General features: G+C 41.9%; 2 protein-coding genes across 3 annotated transcripts in view; both read right to left on the minus strand.

Annotated features, from left to right (window-relative positions):
- LOC144277984 (uncharacterized) overlaps nt 1-12,733 on the minus strand; it is a 34,716-nt gene extending 21,983 nt beyond the window's left edge. The window contains exons 1-6 of one of the 2 annotated variants that reach the window (XM_077839040.1): nt 10,025-12,733; nt 7,937-7,997; nt 6,236-6,335; nt 4,575-4,669; nt 2,619-2,698; nt 1,506-1,897 (exon numbers count right to left, since the gene is read on the minus strand). In XM_077839040.1, coding sequence (XP_077695166.1) covers nt 1,817-1,897; nt 2,619-2,698; nt 4,575-4,669; nt 6,236-6,335; nt 7,937-7,979 — 399 coding nt within the window. In that variant the 5' untranslated portion in view covers nt 7,980-7,997; nt 10,025-12,733 and the 3' untranslated portion in view covers nt 1,506-1,816. Of the gene's footprint in view, nt 1-1,505; nt 1,898-2,618; nt 2,699-4,574; nt 4,670-6,235; nt 6,336-7,936 lie in introns of those variants that run through there. The other variant, XM_077839041.1, reaches the window with a different exon arrangement.
- Nucleotides 12,734-12,803: 70 nt separating this feature from the next.
- Nucleotides 12,804-20,800, minus strand: ATP5PB (ATP synthase peripheral stalk-membrane subunit b). The gene is made up of 7 exons (XM_077839039.1): nt 20,684-20,800; nt 20,561-20,603; nt 19,020-19,165; nt 18,150-18,313; nt 16,359-16,484; nt 14,055-14,234; nt 12,804-13,142 (listed from the first exon to the last, which is right to left on the minus strand). The coding sequence occupies exons 1-7, from the start codon at nt 20,709-20,711 to the stop codon at nt 13,071-13,073; spliced, it is 759 nt and encodes a 252-aa protein (XP_077695165.1). The 5' UTR covers nt 20,712-20,800; the 3' UTR covers nt 12,804-13,070.
- Between the last annotated feature and the right edge of the window lie 70 nt (nt 20,801-20,870).

Consider the following 20,870-nt stretch of genomic DNA (forward strand, 5'->3'; position numbering starts at 1 on the left):
CCTTTTCTTAATATAATAATGGTTCCCCCAAGGCTGTGTCCCTTTGTCATTGGTATCATGATACACTAGTGCTTAAAGAAATGGTGGTTTTAAATGTGAGTGGAGAAGAACAGATCTCAGTGTCAGTCATAAAGCACATTTGCTCATCCCTTATCTTTTGCAGTCATCATATGGCCATTTAATCTCACTTCTTTAAACGCTGAGCAATGTGTTTGTGTTTCTAGACATTTCTGCCTCTTTTCCATTTACGAAACTTGGCTTCTCTTTGTCAGATATTGTGAATACTGACTTCTGCTGAGGTGTGCAGCAAGTTTAATCGACGCAAGAGAAACAGAATCAGATTTACAAAGATATTTATGTGCTAAAGATGCAGACAGACATCCAGTGGGCTTTTTAGAAGGCAGTGCCCAGCTCTCACTGGAGTTAAAAATCTGGCCCAAGGCACCTGAAATCCAAATAAGTGCCCATCTGCATATTTAGGCTCCTCAATACCTTTGAAAATCTGGTTTTATGTACTGACCAAAGTGAAGAAGGGTTCAGTACTCAAGTAACAGAGCATGAGACTGTTGGAGATATAGATTCCATTCCCAGCTCTACTGCTGATGTGTTGTGTGAACTTTGGCAAGTCATTTCAGCCCAGATCCACAACAATTTGTAAGTCCCTGACTCCCACTGATTGGGGAGCCTAAATACCTTTCAAGATCTGGGCCTTCATCTCTCTGTGCCTCAGTTCCCTACGCATGAGCGTGTGTGGGTGGTGGGGGAATGGAACACAGCTCCCTGTGCTCAGCTAAAACAGAGGCGAGCCCCCATCCCTCCTCTGCCTGGCTTGGATAAGCAGGGCTTCCCTACAGCTCCCCTCCTCCTTCAAGGATCTGGTGGTGGGCAGGGTGCTTCATTGTAACTTTGCTGCAGTTCCCAAAGTTGTAAAATGGGGGTAACGCTTCTTACCCACCCTTGTAAAGTGTTTGTAAAGCTATGGATGAATGTGCCATTATAATCTTTGATGTTCCCCCAGCGTGTGATGGGTCCTTGCTATTTATTTATTGTTACATGTTTTTTTAAACATCTCCACTGTGGCCATGGATTTCATAAGCGTCACAGCATTTATTTGAACCTAAAATTCTACAGAGGACATGAAGTCCAGAAAAACAACCTAAAGTACTCATCTCAAGATCCCATCAGGAAGCAGAGTTTTCCCTATGCCATCTACTATGGAGAATTATTTTTACGTGATTAACAAACACAGTTAACCAAAGCAACTGACAATTAAAAGAGGAGGTACAATAAAATGAACTATTTGAGTAAATACTAATTTAAGAAGGGGGTGTAAAAGGAAGTCAGAGAGGGGACGAGAACATCTGACAGGACAGATCTGCACAGATTATAAGAAAGAAGAATTTCTTGCCTTTATCTAGTCACTTATTAACACATGCAAAGAAGTTTCAGAAGCTGTTTGAAGGATCACAAAAATATAGCAGGAGGAATGAAAAGAGACAAAGTCATCACAAGCAAGGTTATCCATGTTTTATAAATAAGGAAACGGAGCCACAAAAGACAAGCGATTTCTTCAAGCTCACACCATGAGTCAGGGAGAGAACAATGGAATCTGAACTCCTGATGACCTGCTCTGACCACTCACCAACACTTCCTTGTGGGACAGACCTCCATGTAGCTTAAATAAATCAGCTGATGTGATACATGCAATATTTGGCAACATGATTCCAAGCAGAACTGAGGGGCGGTGACAGAACTTCCATCTGCATTTGAACTGCAGACAGCAAAGATGTCTTCATTTCACTGTGATTAGCACAAACTACAGAGCAGTCTTTGACTGAGGCTTCTGTTTGAACATCAGACTGGCATAGGTGATCTCATCATTAGGACACGTAGGAACCTGCAAATATTATTTGGGAGTGAGGAGCTGCTGGAGTTCTGACTGGATTTCCTACCCTTCATTTTGCTTTCTAGGATGCTCTCAAATGTAGTCTAGCATGAGCAGTCTGTTCCTGTGCATGGGGAACACAGAACTTGCCAGACCAATGGTCCACTAGTCTGGTATCCTGTGACCATGGTCGATATTAGAGACTTCAGAGGAATCAATACCATAATGGACAATTATGGAATAACTTGCCCATAAGGAAAAGCTTCTTCCTAATCATCTCAGTTAGTGTTTGGTTTATGCCCTGAAGCATGAGAGCTTATATCCCTTATAAATGTCAGAGGTGACATCCCATCTCTAAGGAACCGCAGAGGTGACAGATTGAGTCCCTGAGGTATTTGGGGAATGCAGCATTTGAATCAGGGCAGGAAATATCTCGGTCCCTCTACAAACACCTCTTCCAGTCTCTGGCACCACAGCACGCTGATGGGGAGGAGGAGGCTGCAGAGATGAGAAACTGAGCATTTGGGTGGCATAGGTAGGAGTGATTATTGCTTTCCAAGGGAAAGCACTAGCTATAATTTAAGGTAAAAGGAACCTCTGAATAACTGTTACATTTATATGAACAAACTTCCTTTTTTCAGTCCCAAATTCAAGTTTATAACAATGTAGCATTTTCTACAGAGAATCTAAGACACATCATGAGACACCCCAAGGAACCAGTTCCGACCTTTACCTGGGTGTTTTCAGCAGGTGCCTGATGCACAGTATCTGCAGGATCCTGCTCTTGAGAAGTCTTTAGGGGTGTACTGTGATCTGTAATGGAGACAAAGGGATATGTACCAACGACAGCCAGGCCCCAGAAGAAATCCCCACCCTCTGGGTATGCGTTCAGAATCATTCTAAGGCCTGGATGAATTGATCCAGTTCATGAGGTGTGGAGAAGGGCAGAGGGCACAGGAAAAATTGGGGGCAAACTGTTTTGCAAATGGAAATAAAGTTTTAATCAGGCAAGTTGGAGAAGGAAGGGCAGAACCCCAAAGTGTGCAGCATGGGGCAGTGTGGGGAGAAGGTGTACAGTATGTTCTGACCTGCATCCCCTGTATTATTTTACTGTATTGTCTGTATTGGGATGGTGTCTGGCAGCGCCAGCCGTTAACCAGGACTCCATTGCACTGGGTGCTGCACAAACACACAACAAACAGAGGGTCCATGCCCCAAAGAGCTTACAATCTAAGGGTCTCTCTTCATTGCAGAGTAAGTGCATGGAATCTGCCTGCTGCTTAGCCTAGCCTGGGTGTTAGCTGCCACACTGCAAAGCCAAACTCAAGTCACTGTACCCCCACTGGGGCTAGGACTCTTGGATTCTTGGTATTTGCTGTAAACTGAGCTCCTCTATGATACTTTCCCACGGAACTGTGGGAGAATTTCTCCACCCTTCTGATCACACAGCAGGAATTGCGGGAAGGCACTGGAAGACTATCAGCACTTCACTTGCGTGGCTTAGCCTGCATCCTCACTGCAAAGTAGGTGGGTTACCAGTCTGAATGAAAAGAGAAATGCCTGGCTCAAAACCACATCCCCAGAAAGGGCCAGTTAATTTGGGTTTAAAGCATCACTAAATATGGGTGATGGGGTTTGTGCGGGGACAGGAGGGAGTTGGAGCAACAGCAACACCTGAATAAAAGGCCGAACTAACCTTGCTGCGAAGACAGACCCTAAGTAATCTAGTAACTTGGATCTTATCTGTGTGGATTCCCACAGGAAGACCTTTGAAAGGTGTGGGTGCTCAGTGCTTTGAAAAATCTGGCTCGGGTTTTTAATAGTCACTATTCTTGGCTACAGTGGGCTTTATGCTTCATTGCATGATGGCAAAATTACCACCATTATAGCTGAAGTGGTGCCCAGAGTCAAGAGGTGGATGAAAAGTCACTGCTACAAACAGATACTTTTGGCTACCATTTATTCAATACTCAAAGTACATTCACATACAAAAAAACCCAGCACACCTGTCTGGGTTTTTTAGAGTATTAACATTAGATAGACATGTGTGGACGGTTAAATATGTGTAATCAGAGTTTTCTCTCAATTTAATCAAATCACTAGAAATGACATGTCATAGGTATTGTCATGATGCTCACTCACTCTGTAACATGATAACACACTGCTATGGAGATCTGATTATTATATTCCTGACTAATGTTTCTTTCAACAAATGTTCATTGGTGTAATGATGTTTTTGTTTCACATGGGCAAGCATTTGTAAACCTACTAACGCTTCCTAAATACAAAAATAGTAAAAAAGAAAAGTCACTGCTGTTAATGCTGCATTCAAACAGATATCATCTAAGCAGAGCTCTGAAGGTGGTGACATTATCACATTCCCAAAGTTATGCTGAAAAAGATAAAGGGCCTACCCTGAACAGATATGGCAAGGTGATCCTAAGTGAACACCATCACTTCCTCAATGAAAAACCTGCACCCGCAGCAACCACATTTGAATGTGGAACATCTGAGATCCTCGGTCCTAGATGCTAAAAGGCATTTAGGCATCTAAATCCAGTTGATCTCAATGTGAGTTAGGTGCTTAAATACCTTTGAGAACCTGGCCCATGGTAACCAGCTGTCCTCTGCCACAAGCTACAGCAGTCCAATATCCTGCAAGCATTATTCTTCATTGCACATCCCTTACCTTTCCTTTTCCTGATAAAGCAGACGATTGTAAATACCAGTATGGTCAACAGGACAGCAGAGATACAGGCCACCAGTATGTAGAGGAACTCAGGGCTGTTAGTGCACAGAATACAGTGGGTCAGAAACAAACAGCTCTTCCCTTTCCTGCTCTCTGTCCTGGCTACCACACTGGCCAATACTATCTCAGCACCTCAGGGCTCTATGCTGAGTTCAAACACTAATGTTACCAAAACTTCCGGAACCATGCCCGATGCACTGAATTTGAGCTGAGTTAATAGAGATAGATAGATGTTATTGGATAGCAAAATCACATGTCTACAGAGAGCTGCTATTTAGTGGGCCAAAATTCCAAATGAGAGGGAAGAAAGAACCTAAAAAAATCTGTGTGATAATATGAGATGTTTGCAACTAATAAGTGTGTCATTCAGATATTGTTATTGGCATGAAAAGCATTACCACAGGTTATGCAAGCTGCACTATGGACCCTCACATTCACAGGAATAAATATGGGTAACAAGATCAGTAACATATTTAATTCTAAGTAACAGAAAGAGACTTGATCTAAACAGACCAGATTGAGCCCTGATATAACTTCACTGATCTCAGTGGAATTGCACCTACTTATACCAGGACTAAGCCTGGCCTGGTAATTGGAAAGCACTGTACTGGAGACCATAAAACCTATCTCCCATTGAAGTTAATGTCTTGAAGCGGAGCAGGATGAGGACCTCAGTGTATATTTTAAAATGTTTTGGCTTTTCACGCCCATTACAGAGCCTGAGTTTCAAAAACGTAAAAATGCTGCATTCAGAAAATGAACATAAATCTGATGAAAAAGGTAAGTCTGTGAGGCAAACACACACAAAAAGAAAAATATCCTCTCACTTCAGATTTAAATTCAAATATATACAACCGCCGGACCACAGGGATATTCACTGAAGGCATTAATCTACTGGAGGCAGATTATCCAATTCACACACTGTAAGAAATATATTACAGTTTGCAACCTGCGTCTCTTGTGACTAGAGAAAATCTCTGGTGGGGGAGACAGTAATGGGTGTTTTAACTAACAGTTTATATCTCTGAAGGAGTCATGAGGTATATTTCTGCTCATTGTACACTTACGGATGACAAGAATCCACTCTCATTTGCTCCAGTGTAAATGAGGAGTTACTCTGCTATAGTCAATGGAGTCACTCCTGATTTACAACAGTGTAAATGGGCGTAGAATTTGGCCTGACATTTTCATTTCCATGAAATTTTGAAAAGCTAAACAGTGTATCCCAACATCACCACTAAGCATATCACATCAGCCTGTCAACTTATATTGTTCTATTATCTCATTTAAATCAAAATGTGGTGGTGAATGTATCAGAGAGTTATTAATTTAAAAACATCTCTTTTGGAATCTGATGCAGCACTTACTTCAAGCTCTTTATGACTTATTGGTTATGTTGTTTTCATTAGAATTGCATTAAGGGCTGATGAAGAATACATGTTGTTTATCAGCAATATAAATATACAGATTCTGAAGCAAATTCCGAGCAACCCTTTGCAATTAGAAAAATTGAAGTCACTGCCCATAACAACTCTCCTTGGAGTCTGTGAACGATCTCTTGCCATCATGACAATTAACCCACAAAAATAGTTCTTGTTTACTTATCAAATATGCTCTTGTCTCTTGTAATCGTGACTACAGTAATTGTGCTGGAACTGGTGCTGGCAGTGCTGGTGGGGGCGGCAGGTGACGATGGTGCTGCTAGAAGGGAATACAAAGAGCATTACAACATGTTATCTGTTTCTTAAAATAAGTTTCTTTCTGCAGCAGTGTTTCCAGTATTGGGATCTGTTCTGTCCAGAGGCCCATGACCCACAAGGGAGCTATTAACGTACATTGGTGTGAGAACGTTCTTTAAAATCTTCTTTTTATGATTACTAATTAGAATGAGAAGGATCAAATGCCTGTGGATGAAAGCTGGGCTATGGTAAATCATGTTCTGTGAGAATTACACGGCCACACTATTACTGCTGCTCAAAAATGTCTCACAGAGAGAAGTGAGATGATGTACTGGTCTAGTGGCCCAAATATTATTACCAATTACACTAATGCAGCTCTGTTGAAGTCTTGGGATTACCCCAGTGTAACTGAGAACAGAATTTGTTTTTTTCTCCCTGTGATGGGTTGGGCCCCCTGTCCAGGATGTCACCTGATGTACTGTGGGTTTAACTTGAGCCTCTCCTGCTCCACCACCCTGGATTCCCTCTCCCTGTGTTGCTGTATTAGGCTCTCCGGCCTCTTGCAGCACAGACACACAGGTAGGGCCACAACCAGCTGCAGACACAGACTGAAATCAGCTCTGTGAGAGAAGGCTCACCCAGCACTCACGTATTGTTTTACACTGTATACAAAAATCTGCACAGCGCAAACTCATAAAATTTCACCCTCTTCCTCAAGGTGAAGAGAAATATGCATGACTTGTTGCCCCCCCAAGTTAGAAATGACATAAACTGGGTTTAATAAACAAAACAAATTTTATTTACTATAAAAGCAGATTTTAAGTGGTTGAAGCGATAGCAAACAGAAAAAGCAGACTACTAAGCAAATAAAATAAAACACGCAAACTAAGCTTGATTCACTAAAGAAACAGGTTACAAAATGTAGTTTCTCATTGGATATAATAAGATATGTTGAATCTAGGCAGGAGGCAGGGTTGCATTTCACTCAGAGTTCCAGTTATTTTTCTTACGGATTGGACCCGTCTCAGTCTGGACTCACCCCTGACTTTCCCTGCAGGTTGGTTTCTTTGTCCCTTCAGGTACTTTTAGCAGTCTTTCTTCTTGGGTAGGCCACGGAGGAGAGTCCCATTTGCCATCCTCCCCACCCTTAAATAAGATTTACATAAGGCAGGAATCTTTTGTTTCCCAAACTTGACCCCCTTCTCCTTTTAATGGAAAGTTACAAGAAGTCCAGGACAATGTTTAATATCAGGTGACAAGACCACCAGACCTAGTAGTGTCACAGCTAGTCCCAGGACCCCTCCCAGGAAGGAGAGAGATTAGTATCTTCACAGTCTTCTTGTTTCTTCCTAATGGCCCATCAAATCTGATGGCCTGTTGTCTGGTGGGTGTCTTCCCAATACACACTCAGTTGTAATTGTTACATAGTCCATAATCTGAACTTCAGATACAGAAATGATACATGCATACAAATTGGATAATCACATTCAGTAAACCACAACCTTTCCAATGATATCTTACGTGAGCCATCTTGCATTTCAGTTTTGTCATACCCATAACAGAAACATATTTTCATAAAGAATACGGAGTGTAATGTCATACCCCTGTGCAAGATGCAATTACCTGGATGTGATTTATGATTGTTTTTCGAGGACCAACTTCCCATTCTCTCTTCCTCTGATAACTAAGGATAAAAAGTACATATATACTGTTTAGAAAACATTGTAGATTTTGGGCGGAGTCTCTGATTTCTAAGATCATTAGATTGTGTCTCAATGTGTTCTAAAGTCCTGGTCTGATTCATGGAGGACAGGTGTCTCCGGGTCATTATTAATTAATAGTTTGTACTGGAAATCCAAATTCTGGGTCTACTCTAATTTGTACTTCTCTGGAGGCTTTCATCCAAGGAGCTCAAAATGCTTAAACTGCAATGGATTAAGCCTCACAACATACCTGCGAGCTAAGAAAATATTATCCACATTTTAGAGTGTGTGTGAGGTGTAGCAAACAGAGAGAATAAATAACTTGTCCAAACAAAATGGGCAGCAAGTCAGTAGCAGAGACAGGAACAAAACCTAGGAGTCATGGCAACCAGTATCTCACTCCACCTCTAGGTGTGACGGAATGCACCCCTGTATTCACACCCTGCAGACTATTGTAATCATCTTTGTACAAAATACACCTTGTGAGGTATCCTTTTAAAAACTAATAACTCACTGATGAATAATACCATGGTGAAATGGATGGAGCAACATTATGTGCAAAGTTATGAAAACCCCCCTGTATGATGTTAAAAGGACATGTTCAAACACACATAGCCCCCTCAGGTAGAACTGGTGAAGCAGGCCTGGCTTAAACAAAGGAATGTCTGTTTACCTCCATTTCACTGTAAACAGAGTCCTCAGACAGCAAGAGGAGGAAGAAAGATGACAAAGAAAATCTGAATTTCAGCATACACAGGTGAAAAGAAACAGCCTGAAGCCTCCTTCCTCCAGCAGACTCCATGTTTCCTTGCTCTCGGCTGGAATGAACTTTAACTAGGGGTCACATTCAGGAAAATGCTTTTAAGAGTGACTGAACTATGAAAATGAGGGGCAAACCCCCACTTATCTCTCCCTACCCATCTCTCTCTTTTCACCCAAGATGAAATAAACAGCCATTACACTTTGGGAGCAGGCCCTGGCCTGAGAGTTTGGTCAGCAATCTTACCAGAAACCTGTGGTAAGGGACTTCACTTTGAACCAAGTCTAGTTTGTTTAGGTTAGAAAGCATTTTATCTTTATTTTTCCTATATCCATTTCTGACTTTAATACATTACTTGTAACTCACTTAAAAACTAGTTTTGTTCTTTAATCAGAATAATCCAGTGTTGTGAATTGTTTGGATAACTCCATTTAAGGTGGCAAGCTGTTGTGTATTGATCCTATTAGAGGGGCAACAGACCTAGTATGTCTGGACTGTCCAGGAGAGGGCTGAATAGTGCAGAACACACATTTTAAGGGAAAATCCAGGACTGGAGTGTGTTGTCACCCTGCAAATAGTAATGAAGGCTGCTGGAAGCCATAGCGTGGGCGGGTGTGTTGCTGTCAGGCTGCTGGTGTCAGAACTGCTGGACCAGCATGGTGACTTTACACAGACACTCAGGAAGTAACCTGCATGCTGACAGCGTGCTTCTGAGGAACCTAAGTTCGAAGCTACAACAGCAAAGCATTGTGAGGCACCCCAGGTTGCAGGGCAGGGGTGACAGTCCCTCACTGGTCAGCACTGCACTCTGAAATGTTCTACTAGGCCATACTCGGAATATTTTTCCATACTTATAAACACACAGTCTATCTACTGTTAAAGACACTGACTAAAGTAAATTCTGTTTCAATCTGAAAGAGAAACAGCCAATGTAAAACCCACACTTCTGCATGAAAATTTGTATCTACTATTTTTTGCAGCAGCTATGAATATAACTGAAAGAGGTTAGGAAAAAATTCTCTTTTCAGTTTATGTTGTGCATTTGACAGCGCTTGATGTTCCCCCGTATAATCAGTTAGTCCTCTATTGTTTGTGTGGGTCTTTCACACATCAACAAAGAGGAAAAGGTATTTTTTAAATCTCAGGACACGATCTGAAAATGACCAGATTTGACAATAAATATGACTGATTTATTCTTTACCAGTAAAAATGTTTTTAATTAAGATAAATGAAATAACTACATCTTACCTCCTTCTATGAAATTGTTGCGCACTGGACACCAGGAAAATGTTCCAAAGCCTTAGCAGCTGCAAAAACAACTTGATTTTCCCCTTTCTCAAAGCAGACCAGTAACAGCTATCAGAGGTAATTCAACATATCTACATCCGTTCAGATGTTGAAAGATCTCCGGTCTTGGGCTAGACAGGATCTTTTCTTGCATGCATGAGGAAATTCAGTAATATCAGATTTTGTCACACAGGAAATCACCCATTTTTTTCATGTAAACAATACCCATTTTTAGGCAAACAAGTATGTTTGAAATCAGGTGTCAAAATTCTGATGTACTTATTAAGGGAGAATGAACACAAGAGAATGTTTTGGTTTTGCAAATCTCTTGAATATTTTTTTTCTCCTCTGAATTTAAAGCTTTGTTTTTAACAAAGCCAGTCAAAATTTTGGTGGACATTTTGAATTTTTGAAATCTTTATGATTGGTTCTATTATTTTTTTAAATTGAATCACCATGTTTAAAAAAAACTACAGTTTTGTTCCCCTTGTGTTAAATTATCTCATACCTTTTCAGCACAGCATTTAAACACAATAATCTTATTATTTCAATGGGAAGTAACTTGTGAATAAATTACTTACCCAAGTAATGTGCATTGCTGAATAACGATGAGATTACTCATATTTAAGTGTTTTGCTCAGTTAGGGCTTGTATGAGGAATAGACCTCCACCCCTGAAAAGATCAGACAATCAATGGAAGGCTCTCTATTTTTGTTTTAAATTAGAATTCTCCCTCTACTTGCTCCTTTTTCAAATCTCCAGTAAGTGGAACACACACTCAATAACATTTGAGTCAAGATGACTGAGTGGGTTCAAATGTAAGCCAAGTGATTTACCTGTCCTTAGTCAACACTTGGCACGTTACTGTCGTGCTTGGATTCTCACTCTGCTCAGGAACTGTTTATATCCCAATAAAACTATTTTCACATTGAATTGATTTTTTTGAATGGGTAGGATTAGTAGAAATGTTTATTAACAAAAAGCCTAAATGTTGGGCTTATGTCACCCCTGTTCAGTTATGAATTCTGTGCCTGCTGTTCTAGTACAATGGATAGAAAGTCAGATGGAACGAGGGTAGTGGTCTCCAGTTCTTTGGAAATATAAGCTATTTAATTCCTGTTTGCAAAGTGCCTTTTACCTTAAACTCCCTCACTACAGAACTGACTATTGTTGCTAGAGGTAAAGTAGGTAGATGGCTAACAATTCAATGAAGTTGAGGACACATAACAAATGTCAGCTCCATTACAGAACATACGCAGGAAGGCGGGGGGGAAACAAAACTAATTCAGCTTGGAACCACAGATGGAAGGAAATTGCACTTCCTTGAGTTTTAAGAAACTGGTTTAGCAGATTAGCAACTATTTTCTTCTCTGCTTTATTTCCCTGCAATAATCTGTCCCAAAACACATATATAGCAAGTCAGGTTCATAGCTGCCTTCAGTGCTACTTCCTGCTCCCAACTTCCTCCCCTGTGGACTAGTAGCTGGCCCAATCTTAGCTCACTTTTCATTGCTGAGACACTGCAAATTGGGACAGTAGTTAGTGTGGGCATGTAGAATCCACAGAGAGATTTATATGGCACGAGTACAGAGGAAAGTGACACTGACAATTCTGATTTTTCAGTTTGCTAACAGAAAGTCAAAGGGGTATGTGCTTTGGAGGAGACAAGTGGTAGACAGGTTTCAGAGTAACAGCCGTGTTAGTCTGTATTCACAAAAAGAAAAGGAGTACTTGTGGCTCCTTAGAGACTAACCAATTTATTTGAGCATGAGCTTTCGTGAGCTACAGCTCTGGAAGATGGCTTTAGCCCTCTCAGAGCCACTGGTAATTTCTAAAGGCAACTGTATCATACTGTAGGGAGCATAATCACATCCCTGCTTGTGGGATAGATTGTGGGAGGGAGCCATCTATTCATCCAGAAAACAGGGGTACCATGCTAGAAATGCACAATTGAGAGCATTAGTCTTTAACAAGATCCACAGGAAAGTTAGACAGACAGAGGTTGAGGCTTTGTTTAAAGAAACCACACACACACCCAACACACTAAGCATTCATTTCATTCACAGACTCCAGGGACCTTTCTCTCCCCCCACAAAAACAAAGGAAGAGCAGCCCCTCTTTCACTGAGTAAGAGGCGTCATAACAAAATTTCAGTTTAGCATTGTGAAATATGATCTATGGTCTGCCAGCAGGGCTTCATCATGGGAACTTCTGCTTGCAAGGTGAGCCATGTAACAGACTTCTCATCATATACAGAAATACTGCTTATGGTTGCAAGGCAGAGATCAGAAAACCTAATGTGCGAAAATACCCATCAAGTTTTTTGTTTTTTTTTCCCCCAAAAAAGCACATAGGGTGAGAAATATAGGACAGCTGGGTGGAAAAAAGAGGGAGGGGGGGGAACTACCCTCCTATGCTCTCCCCACACTCCAGAGCAAGTGGAGTATAACATACTCTGCATAGTGCCTCTCTCCTTCCCCCTCCCCACCCGGGAACAAATAAGCCATTGCTGTCTGTGTAATGGTTAGGCCATAACCCAAATGTATATCTAGTGTAAACACTGTTCGTTCATACTACTCAAGGATATCAAAATGCTTTACAAGTATGAATCATGCCTCACTTTCCCGTTTCCCATGTACTTATTTTACAGAGGAGGAAACTGAGGCAGAGGCAAAAGTAGTCACTTGCCTAGGCATATAGTGAGTCAGTGGCAAAGCCAGTCACAAAGAAACATGAACTGTTTGGCTTTAACAAAGGAAGAGTTACGTTTTTATTCATCTGCAGAATCCTAATTTCTGCATAAAAACAAACTGGAACAAGTACATAGGTTCCTGTTCACATGTCAGAATTAACTGCCATAAACATATTCTGGAACTGCTGCTAGTTCAGTGCTACTAGTCAGACAGGGAGCATACAGAACTTATTTTAATTGAGAGTTACAGTTGTACAGTTTCCAACAGCAGATCACAGATGCCACACAGAGCTGACTGGAATTCAATGTCGTGCATTATACTGCCGCCTGTGGGCTCTTCGATAACATCTTCAAATCTGAGATGCACTTGGCAATACTCTCCTTCTCCTGAAAAAGGAAATGAATAGACTTTCACAGGCCTGAATCATTTGCACGAACCATTTGTGCACACCAGCTATGTTCTGATTTTGCTGGGTAAAAACTGAAGCCAAGTACAGAAAGGATCTAGTTCCAACTCATGTATGATTAATACTTTGCACAACCACCTAAGAAAGTCATGGAGATGGAAATCCAAATATTGGTCTATGTTCAAGCATTAGCAAGCGATGATCTAGATGATCAAAATCTGATCCTACAAAACAGTCAGCCTGCACAATTCAAAGGAGACTGCAGAATGTTGGCAAGTGGCAGGCCAACCTATCTAGAGGAAGAGTAAGCTTTGGGAAGAGCGAGTGGATCCTCCAAAGCGCAGGCAGAACTGATGGAGGAGAGAAGACAGCGTTATGTAAATGAACTCCCCATTTAGTGCACTTCAACTCCATATCTAGGTCTACCCATTTTCTTCACCTCCCAGTGTGGAGGCAGACCACTGAAGAGGCACCAAGGAAGGGAAATGTGCAGTTGCCAGTCATCTTAAAAATTCACATTTAAACATCTATGCTTTACATCAAGGGATGCTGCACGGAAGTACCCCAGCCTCCTGGGCATACCTCCCACCCACAACCCACCATTGTGCTGGAAGGTATTCCCTCAATTGGAGTCATTGGGCGGGATTCTCAGAAGCAACCAGCAGCCACAACCCAAATGGAATCAAGAAATGCTGCAAGTCCTCAGCATTTTTGTGTTGCTCAGAAGAGTAGGCATGTGCCTCGGGCCCTCTGGGAGCCAGCCAGAGAAGAGCAAACCAAAGAAATACGAGTCATATTTGGCCAGAGATGGCAGATAGGTGAGGAAAACAGTGTTCTGTATTAGGACACGGGAGGCACAGTGAACTGCTAGAAGCTCAGACACTAAAAGTACCTGTTGAGCGGTGATGCTCTGGGCAACGTTTTTCTCTATCCAGTTGATCATGTGATCTTGTTCCTTACGACGCGTCAGTTGCTGTACAGCGATTTGATAGTCTAGCCGCTTCTTCACTTCATTGTATACAGTGAGCAGCCTCTCTCGGTAGTTAGTCTCTAGCAGCATAGCAATGTTATTCTAGTCAGAGAAAAGATGCATTTCAATTTTCTATTATGACTTTTCTGACCATCTTCACTGGTATTCTTTTATTTCAGATTTAAAATTTGTATTAACACTAATGTTAAAAATTACGTAATACACAGGTTAAGAAGAGAGTGTCTGTACATCTGGGTACAGTGCTCAGATTATCCAGAAATACAAAGTTTGTTTTAAAAGTCATAAGATATGTAATCAGCAATAAATATAGATCAATACATTTAATAATACAGTTTAGATATTAGCATCTTAGTATTTGGATACATCACTCCTGAAAAGTTATACAGAGAGTTGGTTGTGGAAAGCAAATATATCAGTGAGTGAAGATTATCCCTCAGTAGTTGAGAATTTAGGATTGGTTGTCCATTAGAAAATACAATCCACCTGGAAAGTATTTAAGTTACTTTCCCGACCACGCTTCTCATCAGCACTCCAGCTCATCCCTCCTAGTATTGCCAATGTGCAGTGAGGTGTTCTAGGTAGATGTCCCTCGATCACTACACTCTCATTTTGCCTTTCAAAGGAACCTAGAGTATTTTACAAAAATTGGCTGTGTGTTCATTCACAGATTGAGGCACAAAAGTTAAATGACTTCACAAGGTCTCAGAGACAGAAACTGAACCCTAGAATCTCAACTCTATACTATATACAAAGACTATATAGCCTGTCAAAAAGCGAGAGTCCCACTATTTAAATATCTATAGTATTTTAAAAAATGGGCTGCATTTTAGACTTTTCAACGGAGTGTCTTTATACTCAAGATGAATATTTGGCAAAAAACTAGCGTAATCCATCTCTACACAGGAGCTCTCACCATCATGTTCTTTTAAAATAGGTTGTGTGTAATTTCCTAGGTTTAAAAAACTGGAAAAGATGTCACATTGACACCCACATGGGTTATCCGCAGGGCTGGAACCTTTAGATCCACAATACAGACCTCTGCCACAGTGGCAGATAGAGCAGTGGGTGGAACTCTTTAGGTGGACCAACGCTAGAGGAGGATGAAACACTCTGCCCATGGGTTTCACAAAGATCTGGAAAGGAGGTGACGGACTGTTCCCTGCCCCTCTACGACCCCTCCTAGCCCATTCTCTTTAGCCCATCCCTGTCCCACTCTTCCTTACCCCTCAGACTCTTATTCCAGTCTCATTCCCCCACTCCTCAGGCTTCTTAGCCCATTCTCCTTGTCCAGACGGTTCTAGTTTATTCCCTGGCCCTCAGCCCCTCATCCCTCTCATCTTCCCTGTGTTCCTCATCCCATTTCAGTATCCCATTCCTCCCAGCTTCTTGTCCTAGTTGTCCCCGTGCCAAGTACCTCACCTGATCTGTCACCACTCCCCCTCTTACCCAATCAATACTCCATCCCAATCTACACACCTGCAGGTCTGGCTCTTGTCCCTTCTTCATTCAAATTAGGCAGCTTCCTCCTCCATGCTGCCTGGGCTCAGCAGGACAGCACAAGATAGTCTCCCTGCTCTCAGTTCATGTGCTCAGACCCAACACTTCCACAGCAGCCCAAAGCTGCAATTGACAGGAAAGTCCTGCTTAGCCCTATGCTGCAGTATGGATGGAGTCTTTGACAAATTTAGCAGCTAAACTCTGAGGAATGTCTATTGAGTACGTGTGAACTGTGATCTTTCAAAGGCTTAAAATTTGGCCAAATTTGGGCAGGTCAACATGGACTGCAAAAGGAACACCCTCAACACAGAGGCCTCCAACTGCCAAATTTCAAGTCTCTGCTCCATAACTTGCAGATTCTAGAACTTCTCAAATGAAAGGTCGCCAGAATGTTCTAACAATGTATTTTTCCCTAGCTTCATTCTCAGAAACAGCTGAACCATTTTCAAGGAAGATTTAAAAAAAAAAAGCTGGGGCAGACACCCAAGATGGAAAAATTAAAGCCTGAATAATTCTGGTAAAGTTACGTGCAACTGAAAATAGGGTCTTATAATGGGAAATGTCATACAACTTAATTGTCTATGTGACCTGCCACGCCTAATGTACCGATAGTCAACGTTTGCTGCTTAAGTACATATAACCACAGATCCTGAGTGTCTGAGGGCCATGTAAAAAGATATTTGTAAAGTTGTATTTGTAATAACGTACCCGCTTGGCATCAAAGAGATAACTGCGGCCTTCAACCCTCCATTGCTCCTTCTTTTCCTGTTCAATTATTGACTCCAGGTGGTTGATTGAATCATTTTTCACAGCTAAAGCTTTGGCAACTTTCTCCTGAAATAAGATGGAACTTTAAAATCCAGACTGAAACGTAAGAAAGGGAAAGATCAACCACTTATCTGATTGTTCAAAACTGCACCGTCTCCTTAAACTGTAACTTATCAGTTCTGAGGGTGAAGAGGGGCAGCCACGAACAGTAACTGAAATTCAAGCTGTCATGTTTAAAGCTTAAGCCTGGTCTACGCTTAAAACATACATAAATGCAGTTTTACCAGCACAGATGAGTTTCTGTCAGTATAGCTTATTTCAGTCAGGGACCCAATATAAGCTACAAGGCAAGCACTTTTCTGTTAAGGGCTTGTGTACACTGGAAAAGGTTGACCAGTACAGATATACCTGCAAACAATCCTAGCGTAGATGCAGCTTATTCTGGCAAAAGCCTTTTTACTAGTGGAACTTATATCCAATTACCCAACTGAAATAAGCGACATCAACAAAAGCACTGGTAAATCAGGTCTACAGTACAAGTTTATTTAGGCCAAGACCTTGTCTACACTAGAAAGAAGCTATAGTTATACAAGCAAACCCTTTCTAGCATAGAAAAGGCCTTTGCAGAAAAGAACCAAGGAACACACATAAAAGAGTACAGAAATAAAATAGCATGCCCCCAAAATATGAAGAATGAGGCAACGAGGTCTCTAATTTCCAGACTAAATTCCTCCATTTCACTCTGAAGTAGATGTAATAAAGACTGCAATGCACTGGCTTCAAAATGCACGTACATGGTTACATTGTTATTTCTAAGAAACCCCATACCAGCTAAAAAGCAGGTAAGTTTGAAAGTCAGAGGCTTATGCTCCCCAAGCATCCAAGTCACTGCTGAAAATGGGAATTAAGCTGCTTTTGAAAAATGCTACTCAAATTCTACATATATGGATATTGATTCATGACACCAACTATAAATGCATATTTCAGAGTAACAGCCGTGTTAGTCTGTATTCGCAAAAAGAAATGGAGTACTTGTGGCACCTTAGAGACTAACCAATTTATTTGAGCATGAGCTTTCGTGAGCTACAGCATCTGATGAAGTGAGCTGTAGCTCACGAAAGCTCATGCTCAAATAAATTGGTTAGTCTCTAAGGTGCCACAAGTACTCCATTTCTTTTTATAAATGCATACTATGCCTCAGCCCTTTAATTTTAGATTGTGACACCCATGGCAAAATACCATAAAATAAGCATTTTGCAAACAGGTGGCTTCTAAACATGCATGACATAGTCAAGTTCTGGCTCCCTTAGCCAACAGGGCCTGGAAGTACTGTTCTGATGAGAGTTTCATCCATTTCTTCAGGATTAGTAGATTATCAGTCAAAATGCAAGAACACTTACTTGCAAGACAGTCACACTGTACACAATTCTACATCGAACCTGTCCATGAATTTACATTAAGTTGCCTGTAAGTGTGCCCTGTAAGATTTATTTGGCACAGAACACCTATTGTAAAGTGCTTTGTAGGCTTTCTGCACTGTACAAAGAGAACTATCATTAAAAAAGCCATTACTTTTCTTCAATATTAGAAGAACTGGTGAACTTTTTTATTTTTTTTAAATTTGCCTTCTTAATAACTGTTTATTTCCAAACTGATTTTAGCAACTGAACACCTGGGATTGTTGCATTGAGAATCAGTGTCAAGTTAGATTATGTTCTCTTTTTTTCTTACCTCATTGAGCCCATCAGCAAAAGCTGCTACATCACCCCCATATTTTTTAACTATATAGATGAGGACTCCCACTATGCAGGCACCTGCAATCGTTTCATGGTTGACTATATAGATTTCCTTGGAGAGAAGGTAGAACAGTAGCCCTGTCCCCAGCACATAGGGCCCTAAAATAGATAAAAAGGATACTGTTTTAAATACATCACTTGGAAACAGATCCATTCCAAGTTCAACTGACTGAAAGCAGAGCTAGGTATTTTAATTATTTTAAGTTACATAGGAATATTGAAGGACTTGTCACGCTTCTCCACAAAAAGGATGACTCCGGTAGAAGAACAAGACAGACTCCATCTTACACCATTCCCAGAGATATACTGTTATATGAAGACTTCCATCACCAGAAAGTAACCATGGAACGCCTAATATGTTACCGGTAACTTCTGCTGCCCTCTCAGCATAGGGCATTAACCTCCATGTTTGGAAGTTACTGTGAGCCAGCAGCTGCAAAAACTTTTCCGCTAATCAGGCCTATAACACACACTTCGGACTTATCCTTTACTGAAAGCTAAAGTCTGTAAGGTGCCCCCTGATCAACTCCCCCATTTGAGTCCCAGACTTCAAAAGAGTTGAAGGTTCTCAGTATCTCAGAGGGAAACTTATCACCATGCAGAATTAAGTCTATAATTAGTACGATACCCTAAACAGAGTGTGTTCTTTCCCACCACAAAAGCAAATTCATTACCCAAATCAATGTCAAGTTACTCACACCAGTAAAACCTAAACTTTTCAGACACTTTGCCTTACTTGATGGCCATAGCAAGTGTGCAGCACCAACAAATCAAAATCAAACCCACAAAGGTACAACACACTAACCTGTGACTCCTGTTTTAGGATACAGGAACTGGAAAAATTCCTCCGGGATCAACCCATGACGAACTTGCCCTCCTTTCTCAGGGAGAGGTGGTAAAGGAGCCAAGCAGTGCTGACCTGTGTGAAATGGTCTAGACGCATGTAATACACTATGAGTAAAAACAGATTTTCTGTGAAGTGTATTCCTTTGCAAAAAAAGAAGTCTCAAATGAAGTTAGGTTTCAGAGTAGGACACTTGTTCTTATATGAGGGCCCCAAAATATTTTCAGTTATGTAGAAGTCAAAACTGTATACAAAACATTCAAAATGGACTTTGGTTAATGCTTATACAAATTTACCCTTAGTAAACACATCTATTTATTTGCATAGATTTGGTAGATTTTACCTAGTTTCACATGAGCAAATGGGCACACATAGAGGTTGCATGTATATGGAAAAAGAAAAAAGACCTTCACGATCCTGTCTGAAGATTCACAGCAGGGACTTAAATGAGAAATTGTAGCAAATCTATACTTCTACAAGAATACTTTTCATTCCTTTAATTTTCTACTGAAGGGTCTCAAGATGCTTAACAAAAAAATTATTCTTCCAGATGCATAATGGAAGCAAATTCTATTATCACGATTTAACAGGTAAATAGACTGAAAATTTAGGTGACTTGCCCATGGTCCAACAAACAGAAGCATCCCAACCTCCAGAACCCTGATCATATTAAAAAGTTTGATCAGAAGCTAGCTGAGTGTTGCCAAAGCAGGATGGATAATAGCACTCAAATAGCTACCAGAAGGTAGCTCAAATATTAGGGCCTGACAAAGTTGCACCATTCAAGCTAAATGTGTTACTTTATACCAATTTAAACTGGTCTAACTTTGTTGATAGTCTTGAGCTGAAATAACACTATTGATACTGTATTTGCTGGTATCAGTACTAGGCAGAAGCTAGCTAAACCAACATAACCAGTTTGGAAATTACCCCCTCTATAAAGTGCCTGGAGATCTACTCACAAAAAGTGTGATATAAGAACTAGCCATTATCATCACTCCATTAAACAGATATAACAGTGTATACACTCACTGGTTGAATTAAGTGGGCATAGGAGTTAAACCAGCACAACCGCCTGCTTATGCAAACGCTTCATCTAACCTAAAGAGGGATTCACAGAAGAGACTGTCACGGAGTTTTTAGCTCCATGCCAAGGTAGTACAGGTCATGTCTAGCACAGCCAGCAACCCTAACCCCCAGCCCCAGGAACAGGCCCCCAGAATCTTAATTCCTAGTCCCCCGTCTCCCCACTAGAAAGAGAACCCAGGAGTCCTGACCTCCCCCCCCACCGCCACCCAACCGGAGGGGAAAGAGAACCCAGGAGTCCTGACCTCCCTCCCCACCGCCACCCAACCGGAGGGGAAAGAGAACCCAGGAGTCCTGACCTCCCCCCCCACCGCCACCCAACCGGAGGGGAAAGAGAACCCAGGAGTCCTGACCTCCCCCCCTGCCCCACCCGGGGCAGGCCCAGAAGCCCGGCGCCTAGCCCGGGCCGCACTTACCCCACGGAGAGGGAGGGAGCCAGGCTCTTCAGCGCCGCCGGAGCTGGGGAGGACACAGAGCGATCAGCGCAAGGCCCGGGCCCGCCCGCGCCCAGCCGCCCCCCGGGGACGGGCCCCACTCACCGGCGCGCAGGCCCAGGCGGGACAGCATTGTCGGCACGGCTGCGGCGCTGCCCTCTCCGTCCCGGTGACCCCAGCCGCGGCGGCAGCAAGATGGCTGCGGAGAATGAAGCCTCGCGAGAGGAGCTTGGGAACGCCCCAAATCTCGCGAGGGTGGGGGCGGGAGCGGTAAAAGTATCGCGAGAGGAGT

The sequence above is a fragment of the Eretmochelys imbricata genome, chromosome 21 (assembly GCF_965152235.1).
Source record: "Eretmochelys imbricata isolate rEreImb1 chromosome 21, rEreImb1.hap1, whole genome shotgun sequence".
Lineage (NCBI taxonomy): Eukaryota > Metazoa > Chordata > Testudines > Cheloniidae > Eretmochelys > Eretmochelys imbricata.

What these genes read in the sequence shown, in the direction of transcription:
- ATP5PB (XM_077839039.1), bottom strand. Translation starts at nt 20,711, where the DNA reads ATGCTGTCCCGCCTGGGCCTGCGCGCCG. An exon ending in GCTCCCTCCCTCTCCGTGGG is followed by an intron (nt 19,166 to 20,560) that starts GTAAGTGCGGCC and finishes TTTTACTCATAG; the next exon opens with TGTATTACATGCGTCTAGAC. An exon ending in TTGCTGATGGGCTCAATGAG is followed by an intron (nt 16,485 to 18,149) that starts GTAAGAAAAAAA and finishes ATCTTATTTCAG; the next exon opens with GAGAAAGTTGCCAAAGCTTT.